Here is a 12,109-nt window from a genome sequence, read left to right on the forward strand (position 1 = left end):
ATTATTATTACTATTATATGAACACACTGATCTGTTCTGTATTATTCATGCCTACTATATTCTGTTGTGCTGAAGCAAAGCAAGAATCTCATTGTCCTATCTGGGACACATGACAATAAACTCTCTTGAATCTTGAAAGTTTAAAGGAAATGTGTGGGGCAATTTTTTAATTGTCTTTATAGTGCAAAACTTCATTTTGCATGCTACCAATCAGATAACACTATATATATATCAGAGCTAAAGTTAAATCACCTGAAGGGAAGGTGACGACAAGACAGATACAATCACCACCTACAGTTTAAATTCCATTTGGAATATTTTGGAGGACCAAGAAACCAAGAATAAAATGCAAGGCCTAGGCCTAAATCTGCACCCTGGCTGTCCTGTCCTTGTTGCTATGGCGACGGGTCGCCCTCCACTTCCGGCCAGTGCTCTGGTGAAATGTGTCCGGTTTCATGTGTCCGTCACTTTCGGTTCCGGGCTCCGTTGACGCCCAGTGAAAGTTACCGCGTCGGCCTGGCGGCCATGGCCGAGGCGGGGAGTAAGTTCCGCGACATCCAGCGCTATCTGTCCGACGGCCGCTTCCCCCCGACTTTCTGCCCGGCCAAGAAGAAGAACCTCAAGCGCTACGCGCAGAAGTTCCTGCTGGAAGGTGGGTGGGAGTGCGGCTCCAGGCGGGCGGGTGGAGACCCGGCAACAGCCCGGCCTCGCCCCCGGTTCCCCACCTCTTACCCCGACATCAGCAGGGGGGGGGGAGGTCCCAGAGACTGCAGGACCTATCCCCAGAGACTGCAACCCTGTCCCAGACAGACAGTGTGCAGGAAGGCGACCTGTCCCAGACAGACAGTGTGGAGGAAGGCGACCTGTCCCAGACAGACAGTGTGCACCTGTCCCAGACAGACAGTGTGCAGGAAGGCGACCTGTCCCAGACAGACAGTGTGGAGGAAGGCGACCTGTCCCAGACAGACAGTGTGGAGGAAGGCGACCTGTCCCAGACAGACAGTGTGGAGGAAGGCGACCTGTCCCAGACAGACAGTGTGGAGGAAGGCGACCTGTCCCAGACAGACAGGGTGGAGGAAGGCGACCTGTCCCAGACAGACAGGGTGGCAGGATTAGCCTGAATTTCAGAAATCCGTTAATCTCACCTTTGACTGTACCAAATGTCTGGTGATCCACTGCCTAAAGATCTCCAAGAGTAACAATGCTCCAGTTAAAGATGGTTGATCTCATCTCAGTTCTAAATAGCCACTCTTATCCAGAAGCTTCAAATAGTCTGCTGACTCTGGTATCTATGTACTGGGTATTCTGTGGTTAACTGGTGTATGGTGTGGCCCGAGGCATCAGTCAGGGTTGGGCGCCAGGCACTGCCCTGTGTGGAGTGCTCACCATCACAGACACGTCCAGTTTCTCCAGCGAGTGTTAAACAGTTCTACATCTTGGAGCTGAGCATTGTGTGCTGTGTGCATGGTGAAGTGTGATGTGTGTTGTCACCTGCAGGAGGCTGCCTGTACTATGTGGGGCCAAAGAAGGATGAGAAGAGAGAGGTGGTTGTGGATGGCGAGAGGCGGCAGCAGATCTTTCAGGAGTGCCACTTGTCGGATGTCGGCTGCCACTTGGGCCAGAAGAAGACAGTTCATAGGATCCAGAGCCGGTATTACTGGCTGGGGATAGTCAAGGATGTTGTCGACTGGGTAAGCAGCAAAAACACTCATCAGCTGGCAACAAACGGCAGCTGTTTTAGCTTGGTAAAGGGTTGAGTCATTGGCATATCAGGCTTTGTCGCTCTCTCTGTTAGACACCACTCGTTCTCCAGAGATGCACTAGAGTCGTACAGCACGGAAACAGGACCTTTCATCTCAACCCATCCAGCCTGCCTGCTTTTAGCCCATATCCTTCTAAACCTCTCCTATCCATGTACCTATCTAAGTGTTATAGTCCCTGCCTCACAATCTCCTCTGGCAGCAGCTACCATCTACCCAGCACTATTTTCCTCTTCCTGCGTTCAACCAGATCCCTTCTGAAAGTTCTCAATAAATCTTTCTCCAGGGCGACGTGGCCACGTTGTGAGAATGTGTTTCAGATCACAACAACCTGCACATATAGAGTAACATTCTTCCCTCCCCTCCAGTCATCTGATCATCATCTCACTGCATCCTCCGCACACACACACACACACAGTCTCCTGCCAGTTTCTCCCTCTTCATTAATCAAGGCAGTTCACGCTGTGGAGTAGAAGCACAGAATCCCCAAGCAACAGAAACAATGCCAGCGTCTCTGCTGTTGTGGTTTAGAGAGTTTGTATCTTCATTAAGATAGACACAAAGTATTGGAGTAACTCAGCGGGACAGGCAGCATCTCTGGAGAGAAGGAATAGGTGACGTTTCGGGTCGACCCTTTTTCAGTCTGAAGAAGGGTCTTGACTCGTAACGTCACCCATTCCTTCCCTCCAGAGATGCTGCCTCTACCTGGTGCGCCGTGTAGATGGCTGTACTGATGAAAACTCCGAGTCAACTTAGCAAACGTGTGTGGATTTACTTTTTACTATTTGCTCTTTTTGCACATACTTTACTATCACACGTTCAGTATGGTCGACAAACACTTTTGGGGGTATGAACGTCAGCAAACGCGGACTTTAATTCGGCTATTGATATCACGAACGACGGCCTCCACTGGGTGTTTTGTTTACCTGCACAGCGGAGGAGGAGGAGGAAAGCAAAGAGAGGGAAGCCGGCGAAGAAGCAACAAACCACCTCTGCCCAGCATCCTGCTAGCGAATGTGCAATCCCTGGACAATAAACTGGACGAGTTGCGCGCACGGATCGAACACCATCAGGACATTCGTGGGCCACGGATGTCTGTGTTTTAACTACACGCTGCTCCCCGGTTCTGGAGCTGCTGACCATTAAAGCTAGACCTTTCTACCTCCCGAGAGAGTTCAGCTCAGTCCTCCTTACAGCTGTTTACATCCCCCCACAGGCTGATAAATCTCTAGCCCTGGACCAACTGTATAAGACTGTAAATGAGCCGGAGGCTGCGGTCATTGTTCTGGGAGACTTCAACAGCGCCAGCACGAAGAAGGTTCTCCCAAAATACTTCCAACACATCACTTTTCCCACTAGGGGAGAGCAGACCCTGGATGCAGAATGCAGGGTGACTTGGACAGGTTGGGGGAGTGGGCAGATGCATGGAAGATGAAGTTTAATGCGGATAAATGTGAGGTTATCTACTTTGGTAGCAAATACAGGAAGGCAGATTACTATCTAAATGGCATCAAGTTGGGAAAAGGGGAAGTACAACGGGTTCTGGGGGTCCTTGTACATCAGTCTATGAAAGTAAGCATGCAGGTCGTGGACTACAGGAGACAGCAGGGGAGTGGACACCTCCCCATCCACATCGGTGATGCTGAGGTTGAAAGGGTCAGCAGCTTCAAGTTCCTCGGTGTGCGCATCACTGAGGACCTCTCCTGGACACTGCATACGGACACAGTAACAAAGAAAGCCCAGCAGCGGCTCTTTATCCTGAGACGACTGAGGAAGTTTGGCATGATCGCAGCATCCTCACAAACCTACAGATGCACCACCGAGAGTCTGCTGACGGGCTGCATCACAGTCTGGTACAGGAACGGTTCTGCCCACAGCCGCAAACCACTACAGAGAGTGGTGAAGGCGGCACAGCACATCACTGGCAACTGTCTCCCGGCCATTCAGCACATTTTCCACAGGCGGTGCCTGCGGAAGGCACACAGCATCATCAAGGACCACAGCCACCCAGCACGCAGACTGTTCTCCTTGTTACCGTCAGGCAGACGATACAGGAGCATGGCTGCACGTACCACCAGACTTAAGAACAGTTTTTACCATCAGGTCATCAGGCTTCTGAACTCATAAACACATTTCACATCATATATGTTGATTATTTTATTATTGTCTTTTTACCTTACCAATGTTATTTTAATCTTATTCTATCCTTGTTATATTATTGCTGAGGTGACCCGTTGTCTTGTCAAACACATTTCATTGTACCATTGACCCAGTGTTAACCTACATATGACAAATAAAACTGAATTGAATTGCCTGTCCCGCTGAGTTACTCTAGCACTTTGTGTCTATCTTCAGTTTAAACCAGCGTATGCAGTTCCTCAGTTCTGTTTGATTTAAACTGATTTAGTAAAGAGATGTATCTCACTCTTGTGTTGGAATAGATTAAGATATGTGACACCTGTCAGCATGCAGAGCACTACAAGCACACAAGGTCACGCAGCTTCCAACCGGCGAGAGTGACAAGACCATGGGAAATGCTGCTCCTTGACCTCCTGGGTAAGGCACTTACTTTGTCATCAACTGCTCTCTCAGTTCTGGAGGTTGCGGGGAGACCTGATAGAAGTATGTACAGTTATGAGAGGCATAGATAGGCAGAATCTATTGCCCAAGGTGGAGTTGTCAAAGACTAGCGGGTGTAGGTTTAAGGTGAGAGGGGCAAGGTTTAACGTGGATATGTGGAGTACGTTTTTTACACAGAGGGTGGGGGGGGCCTGGAACGCGCTGCCAGGGGTGGTGGTTGAGGCAGATATACGATAGTGGTGTTAAAGAGGGGCACATGGATATGGAGGGTTATGGATGACCAGCAGGCAGAGCGGATTAGTTTAACTTGCATCCTGTTTGGCACAGACATTGTGGGCTGAAGGGCCTGTTCCTGTGCTGTACTTTGTGGACTGAAGGGTCTATTAGATTGTTAAGGGCTTGGACACGCTAGAGGCAGGAAACATGTTCCCGATGTTGGGGGTGTCCAGAACCAGGGACCACACAGTTTAAGAATAAGGAGTAGGCCATTTAGAACGGAGACGAGGAAACACTTTTTCTCACAGATAGTGGTGGGTGTGGAATTCTCTGCCTCAGAGGGCGGTGGAGGCAGGTTCTCTGGATGCTTTCAAGAGAGAGCTAGATAGGGCTCTTAGAAAATGGCAGAGTCAGGGGATATGGGGAGAAGGCAGGAACGGGGTACTGATTGGGGATGATCACATTGAATGGCGGTGCTGGCTCGAAGGGCCAAATGGCCTACTCCTGCACCTATTGTCTATTGTCTATTGATGTGCTGTTGTGTTGCAAGATCTATGTTCTGTTGCCACAGGTCCTTTCCCAGAAACAGTCCGTGGGAACACCTACGTACTGACTGTCACAGATTATTTTACAAAGTGGGTTGAAGCAATTCCAATGCAACAAAAAGATGCCTTGTCAGTGGCTGGCGCTCTGGCTGCTACGTTCTACAGGTAGGCACCACAATGTACAGGCAGAACATTGGCTGCTGGAATCTGAGGAGGAGCAGTGAAAGTGCCTGAGTAACTCGGCGGGACAGGCAGCATCTCTGGGGAGAATGGGTGACGTTTTGAGTCGAGACCCTTCTTCAGACTGATTTCAGGGGAGTGGGCGGTACAAAGATAAGGAAGTGAATGGATAAGAAAGTGTAAGGTGGGGGTGAAAACAGAACAAAGGGAATGAGTATCAAGGAAAATATCTACTGTATCCACTGTTCCAGGTGTGGACTCCTATATATCGGCGAGACTAAGCGCAGGCTCGGCGATCGTTTCGCTGAACACCTTCGTTCAGTCTACCTTAATCTCCTGGTTGCTCAACACTAACTCCCCTCCCATTCCCAATCTGACCTTCCTGTCCTGGGCCTCCCCCATTGTCAGTCCCAGTGCAAATTCAAGGAACAGCACCTCATATTTTGCTTGGGTAGCTTGCACCCCAGCGGTATGAACATTGAACTTCTCTAACTTCAAGTAACTGTTTCTTTCCCTCTCTTTTTAATTCCCTCCTCGTTCTCAGTTCTCCGACTAGTCATACTGTCTCCGACTACATTTTATCTGTCTGCTTTGTTGTTACCTTCTCCCAACTAACAATGATCTATTCTACATTTTCCTTGATCTCCATCCCCTTTGTCCTGTGTTCACACCTTACACTTCCTTATCTATGTACCGCCCACTCCCCTGACATCAGTCTGAAGAAGGGTCTCAACCCGAAACGTCGCCCATCCCTTCTCTCCAGAGATGCTGCCTATCCCACTGAGTTACTCCCGCATTTTGTATCTATCTTTGCTTTAAACCAGCATCTGCAGTCCCTTCCTACACAGATGAGGAGTAGAAGCTGCTGGAGGGGTGTACAGCCTCCACAAGCAGCAGCTGGGTGGGTTTCCATGGAGTTGGGAATAATTTGCTGGGTTTAGAGCTGGCAACAACACAAACTGCAGCTCGACTGGCAGTGACATTCTCCTGGAGCAGTGTAGGCGAGCGACATCATGGGCTGGTTAGTTTTAGCCTCTACTAAAGTTCGCATCCAGAAAGATGTTTGTCGGGTCTGTGATGCTTCAGTTGCCATGAAACATTTTTAGAGACAAATAGCATAATCAGTCTTGCACCCGTGTGTAGGCTGATGATCCTTGTGTCCTGGTGGTCCTTGTGTCCTGGTGGTCCTTGTGTCCTGGTGGTCCTTGTGTCCTGGTGGTCCTTGTGGTCCTTGTGTGTGTGATGAAGAACAGGTACTGTGACAGTAGACAAAACCGTGGCCATTGTGTAACGGTGACACCACAGATCTGTATTAGGAATTGCTTCATCACTGAACTATGCCTGAATCTCTGAATTGTGCCGCTCACTAATGTTCTTTATTTGACACAGGTTTGGGGCTTCAAAAGAGATATTCTCCAATGAAAACAGAATCTTTTGTGATGAGGTAATGGGCCTTTTCAGAGTCTTGCAGGGGTGGAGTGTGGGAGAACGAGGGTGCGTGCGCGGGCAGCTGGTAGCGAGTGAGTTGTGAATGTTTCTATAGTGGGGTGAACTCAGCGACTGGAAACATGAGAGGCTGCAGCTGCTGGAACCCGGAGCAACCAACAATTGGGGACCAAAACACCGACCGTCCTCAGCCACCACACACGCTGCCCGACCCACTGAACAACTCCTGTGCTTTGTTTCTCACTTTGAATCTTCTGCTTTCTATGTATGTATATATGTATATAACGAGATGCTGGAGTAACTCAGCGGAACAGGCAGCATCTCTAGAGAGAAGGAATGGGTGACGTTTCAGGTTGAGACTCTTATTCTGATGGTCTGTACTGTAAACTGACAATGACAATTAAAATTGAATCTGAATCTGAATCTGAATTCTGACTGATGTCAGGGGAGTGGACGGTACATAGATAAGGAATTGTAAGGTGTGAAAACAGGACCAAGGGAATGGAGTTCAAGGAAGATGCAGAATCGCTCATTGTTAGTTGGGAGAGTGTAACAAAGCAGAGATAAAATGTAGTCAGAGACAGTATATATATATATATATGTGTGTGTGTGTATAAACTCACAACATTATTCACACAGGTGGCATTGTGGACTCCTTCCTTCTATGGTTTGTATTCTAAGTTTTCGTCTTGTTGCCTCAGGTTCACAAACGTTTATTTGAACATTGGAATATTAATCATAAAGTGACTCCTGCTGAGCACCTGCAGCACACAGGCCTTGATGACAGGGCCACGGGGATACTAAAGGCAGCCATTAGAAACGCCGTCAACGGCAAGCAAAAGGACTGGGATGACTGCCTGGACCCAATCCTGTTTGAGTTCCGGACATCAGTAAATTCAAGCACAAAGTTTACGCCGTTCTTTCTGCTCCACAACCGAGAGGCACGGTTATCGTCTGAGGTAGGAATGCAGTCGTGATGGTTGTTTGCTTGTGGCTTTGTGATCTGTTTCTGTCGGTAAACTCTAACAAGGATTCTGATAGAGGTTTTTAAGAAAGACCTGCAGATGCTGGAAAATCGAAGGTAGACAAAAATGCTGGAGAAACTCAGCGGGTGCAGCAGCATCTATGGAGCAAAGGAAATAGGCAACGTTTCGGCACGAAATGTTGCCTATTTCCTTCGCTCCACAGATGCTGCTGCACCCGCTGAGTTTCTCCAGCATTTCTGTCTACCTTCTGATAGAAGTTGTTGACTCAATAGGTTAAACCCGACACTCTACTCTTCATAGACGCACCCTGGCCTGCTGAGCATAGTCTGTTGAAACGTCACACTGTGTAATGGTTGATGTAGACGTGTAGGCTGCAGTAGGCTGTGACTGTCAAGGTCAAAACAATGAGGGAGAATCACTGGCATCAGACACTTTCAAACTGCTTTGAACATTGAGTTCTCCCAATTTTGCTAGCCCTTGCTGTCTCCTCCCCTTCCTTAACCCTCGAGCTGTCTCCTCCCATCCCCCCCGCCCTTGGGCTCCTCCTCCTCCCTTTTTCCTTCCTTCTCCCCCCCCCAACCCCCCATCAGTCTGAAGAAGGGTTTTGGCCCGAAACGTCGCCTATTTCCTTCGCTCCATAGATGCTGCTGCACCCGCTGAGTTTCTCCAGGATTTTTGTGTACTTTGCAAATTGCTCCTCCTGTTTCGAGTGCAATGACTGGGATTCACACTCTTTGCACCCAAACTTCAGCATGTTGTAGATAACACCACATAATTCACAAACGCGTCATTAGAGGTGGCAGGATCTTGCTTTAAACCATGTGGTGAGTGAATAATCACTCTATCAGTGCTTCAACCTATTTAATTGTACTGTTACATATTCTAATCACTTTAAAATAATACTCAAAACTAAGTGGTTCAAATGACGTCACGTCTTGTCAACTGATTAGTCTTCTGATTGAAATGGACATCAAGAATTTCATCAAAGTAAGAAGAAATTTCATTCAGCGATTTTCCTGAAAGTGTTATGAGGAGTCCCCTGACGCTCAGTCTGAAGGGTGTCGACCCGAAACGTCACCTATTCCTTTTCTCCAGAGATGCTGTCTGACCCGCTGAGTTACTCCAGCTTTTTGTAGACATGTAGCTTTTTGTAGACGTGTAGGCTGTAGTAGGCTAGTGTTTTGGAGAGTTGTGTTGTGATAGTTTCTGCCTTCTAATAGTTTCTTTTGATTCCCTAATCCAACCTTTTTCTTTTTAATAATCTCTTTGTTCAAATGGAACATATTCTAACCATTTTAAAAACAGTACCCTATTTTAAACTTGCCAAATTACATTTTTATATTTTCCAATTTTTTAGCATTGCACAAAACTAATTTTAACCCATTCTGTAGCATAGTCTATTTCTGGGAGCTCTGCTTGCTTCATAAAATTATTTAGTAAATTTTAAGCAAATGGAAAGAAAATGGGAAAGTGGAGGTCAGTTAGTGTGATAGTTAATGGCTGGGAAGGCGTTAGAATCCATTGTCAAGGAAGTGATTACAGAACATGATGTGATTGGGCAGTCTAATGGGATGAACGGGTGAATACAGTGAACTGCCTTTCCTAAGGACATTTGAGATGGTTAAAAAATAGACACAAAGTGTATTATGTGGAGATAAACACATATCAAGATGCAACACATGTTTATTAAATCTACTTACAGCATCGATCTGCAGGACATTACAGTTCTTAGCAGCTACTCATACTGAATGGTGTAGGCAAGCTCTTGTTAATATAAAACGCATATTAGGCCACTACTAACAAGCACTACAATTGGCACGTAGGAAATAACCAATCTACAGTGCTGGAGTAATTCAGCAGGCCAGGCAACATTTCTGGAGTCATAGAGTGATACAGAGTGGAAACAGGCCCTTCAGCCCAACTTGCCCACACGTCCCAGCTACACAAGGTGCTGGAGGAACTCAGCTGGTCAGGCAGCATCTGTGGGGAAAAATGGACAGACGACATTTCAAAGAGTATCATGACATTCCCCCTGATGTTGCGTGACCCGCTGAGTTCCTCCAGCATAGCTAGAGGATTGGCTAACAGACAGAAAATCAAGTGTGGGTCAGATTGAAGCTGGCGTGCTGTGGGGTGCGTATGGTAAAGGTCAGATCAGAGTGCTAACATAGTCGAGGGGAAAACCTGTGCCACAGCGTTTAAAGATCTTGGTCACGCTAATATTGTAGTGTGAATAATTGTGTTGCAGGGAGAATCACACAGCGCCCCGGAGTGCAGACTGGCAGATAACTGTGCCATCAAAAGGGAAAGTATGGATGAGTTCACTGCTTCGATGACTGAGCAACAGAATGCCGTTAAAGAAGTGGTACGTATCTCAACAAAGCCGGCTCATCATCCAGCGTGTGATCCAAGGTGTGGCTGCTTCATTCATGTGCTTTGTTAGAACGTGAGGACCACTAGACAATATAAGCAGGAGGTGGCCACTCGGCCCCTTGAGCCTTCCTGCCATTCAATGTGATCACGGCTGATCTGCCCTCTTCACTTTCACTTCCCTATTGCTCTCAAATCCCCGATCCTAAAAACTGGAGCTACTTCCCCCTAAAACACCCCAAAAGTTTGGTCTGAATGTTGTTGGGAGTTGGGGGGGAAAGTGCATGAATTTGCACACAAGCTTGGTTGCCATGGTAATTGTGGTAGACACTTGTAGAGGTGGCATTGTCTGCATTGCTGCCGAAGCTGAGATTGACCATCCTTGCTCTGGAGGTAGGGTGGCTGTGTGAAGCAGTTGCATGTTCAAGTCCACAACACACTGAACCCTGACATACAACTTGTACCTTGTCTTCACATCTGCTTTACAGGCTTTCACAAGCTGCTGACTGTTTTGCTGCTGACAAATGGTTTGAGTCGAACGAAAGGCAACATTCCTGTGAACATGTATTGTCCCTCCCGCAGGTCATTGCCAACCTGGCTGCGACTCACAAGCGGGAGAAGAAGCATGCCAAGAGGAAAGCCAGGAAAGAGATCCACTTCTCCACTGGAAACGCCAACCCGACACGCAAAAAAACAAAGAAAAATCACTTTCTTTCTTTTCAAATTGAAACAACTCTGTCCTCTGAGCACGGCGTGACTAGTGGGGTGGCATGAGGATGCTGCTCAATAATGTACAGAATGTCCAAGAGTCTTCCAGAGAAGGTGATGGCAGTGGATTGGAAACAGTGGGGTGAGTCCCCAGCAGTGGGCCGGGACCAGCACAGAGTTCAGGGCAGAACCAGGGCAGGTACTCGCCATCGTGCAGTCTGACTACGAGTGACATTGTACCTTTAAACTCCTCAGACGCTGCGAGTCTAAATCAGTTTCGCACCGGCCGTGACATTGCAGCTTGAAACCTTCACAGTCTTTGAGTCAGAATCTGTTTTGCTCCGAGTGTATTAATTGTTCAGTCGTTGGTAGAGGATTTGTGGAAAGCTTGCACTTTCCATCTTTCACTTTTTATTCTGTAAAATGCTCTTTCATAAATTTGAAGAACTGAGGTGTTCACTTCAGAAACTGAAACGATCCAACCACTTGTTTAAAGGTGTCTGTGTGGAGTTTGCAGGGTCTCCCTGTGACTGAGCGGGTTTCCTCCCACATCCCATGATCAACCTATGGGTGAAGGGGCTGCTGTAAGTCACCCAGTGCAGGATTACACAGAGGTGATGAGCATGTGGGCCGCTGCAGGGTAACAGGGAAATAGAGAAGGGGAGGGGGCACACTCTTGGGAGCAGGCTTGGAGCCAATGGACCAAATGGTCTCATTCTGTGAAAGATATATGCAAGGCAATATGTAATGTACAGTACTTATCAGGTCCTCTGTCCCACATCCTGAATAAGCCATATAACTTATTAGAAACAAGGAGCTGCAGATGTTGGTTTATAAAAGAAGACACTGCTGGGATGCTGGATTAACTCTAGCAGGTCAGCCAACATCTGTGGAGAACATGGATAGGTGAAGAAGGGTCCCGATCTGAAACGTCACCTATCCATGTTCTCCACAGATGCTGCCTGACCCGCTGAGTTACTCCAGCACTCTGTGAAACGTCACCTATCCATGTTCTCCACAGATGCTGCCTGACCCGCTGAGTTACTCCAGCACTCTGTGAAATGTCACCTATCCATGTTCTCCACAGATGCTGCCTGACCCGCTGAGTTACTCCAGCACTCACCTATCCATGTTGTCCACAGATGCTGCCTGACCCGCTGAGTTACTCCAGCACTCTGTGAAACGTCACCTATCCATGTTCTCCACAGATGCTGCCTGACCCGCCGAGTTACTCCAGCACTCTGTGTCTTCCTCCATAACTCCTCTCTGTGGGCTGATCACTCGTGCCTGTAGATTAGGTTGACCAAGAGTGCAGAGT

The 12,109-nt window shown here is 47.8% G+C and overlaps 1 protein-coding gene across 2 annotated transcripts; it reads left to right on the plus strand.

Annotated features, from left to right (window-relative positions):
- Window positions 1-291: 291 nt before the first annotated feature.
- zgc:113436 (uncharacterized protein LOC503528 homolog) lies at window positions 292-11,908 on the plus strand. Of its 2 annotated transcripts, none has more exons than XM_055655497.1 (8): window positions 292-652; window positions 1,498-1,691; window positions 4,202-4,316; window positions 5,128-5,266; window positions 6,671-6,725; window positions 7,429-7,686; window positions 9,962-10,078; window positions 10,666-11,908. In XM_055655497.1, exons 1-8 carry the CDS (start codon window positions 442-444, stop codon window positions 10,855-10,857), a joined length of 1,281 nt encoding a protein of 426 aa, XP_055511472.1. In that variant the 5' UTR covers window positions 292-441; the 3' UTR covers window positions 10,858-11,908. The 2 variants fall into 2 exon arrangements, with proteins under 2 accessions (XP_055511472.1, XP_055511473.1); XM_055655498.1 differs by having other exon boundaries at window positions 10,572-10,794.
- The last annotated feature ends 201 nt before the right edge of the window (window positions 11,909-12,109 follow it).

Source organism: Leucoraja erinacea, chromosome 25 (assembly GCF_028641065.1).
Source record: "Leucoraja erinacea ecotype New England chromosome 25, Leri_hhj_1, whole genome shotgun sequence".
NCBI lineage: Eukaryota > Metazoa > Chordata > Chondrichthyes > Rajiformes > Rajidae > Leucoraja > Leucoraja erinaceus.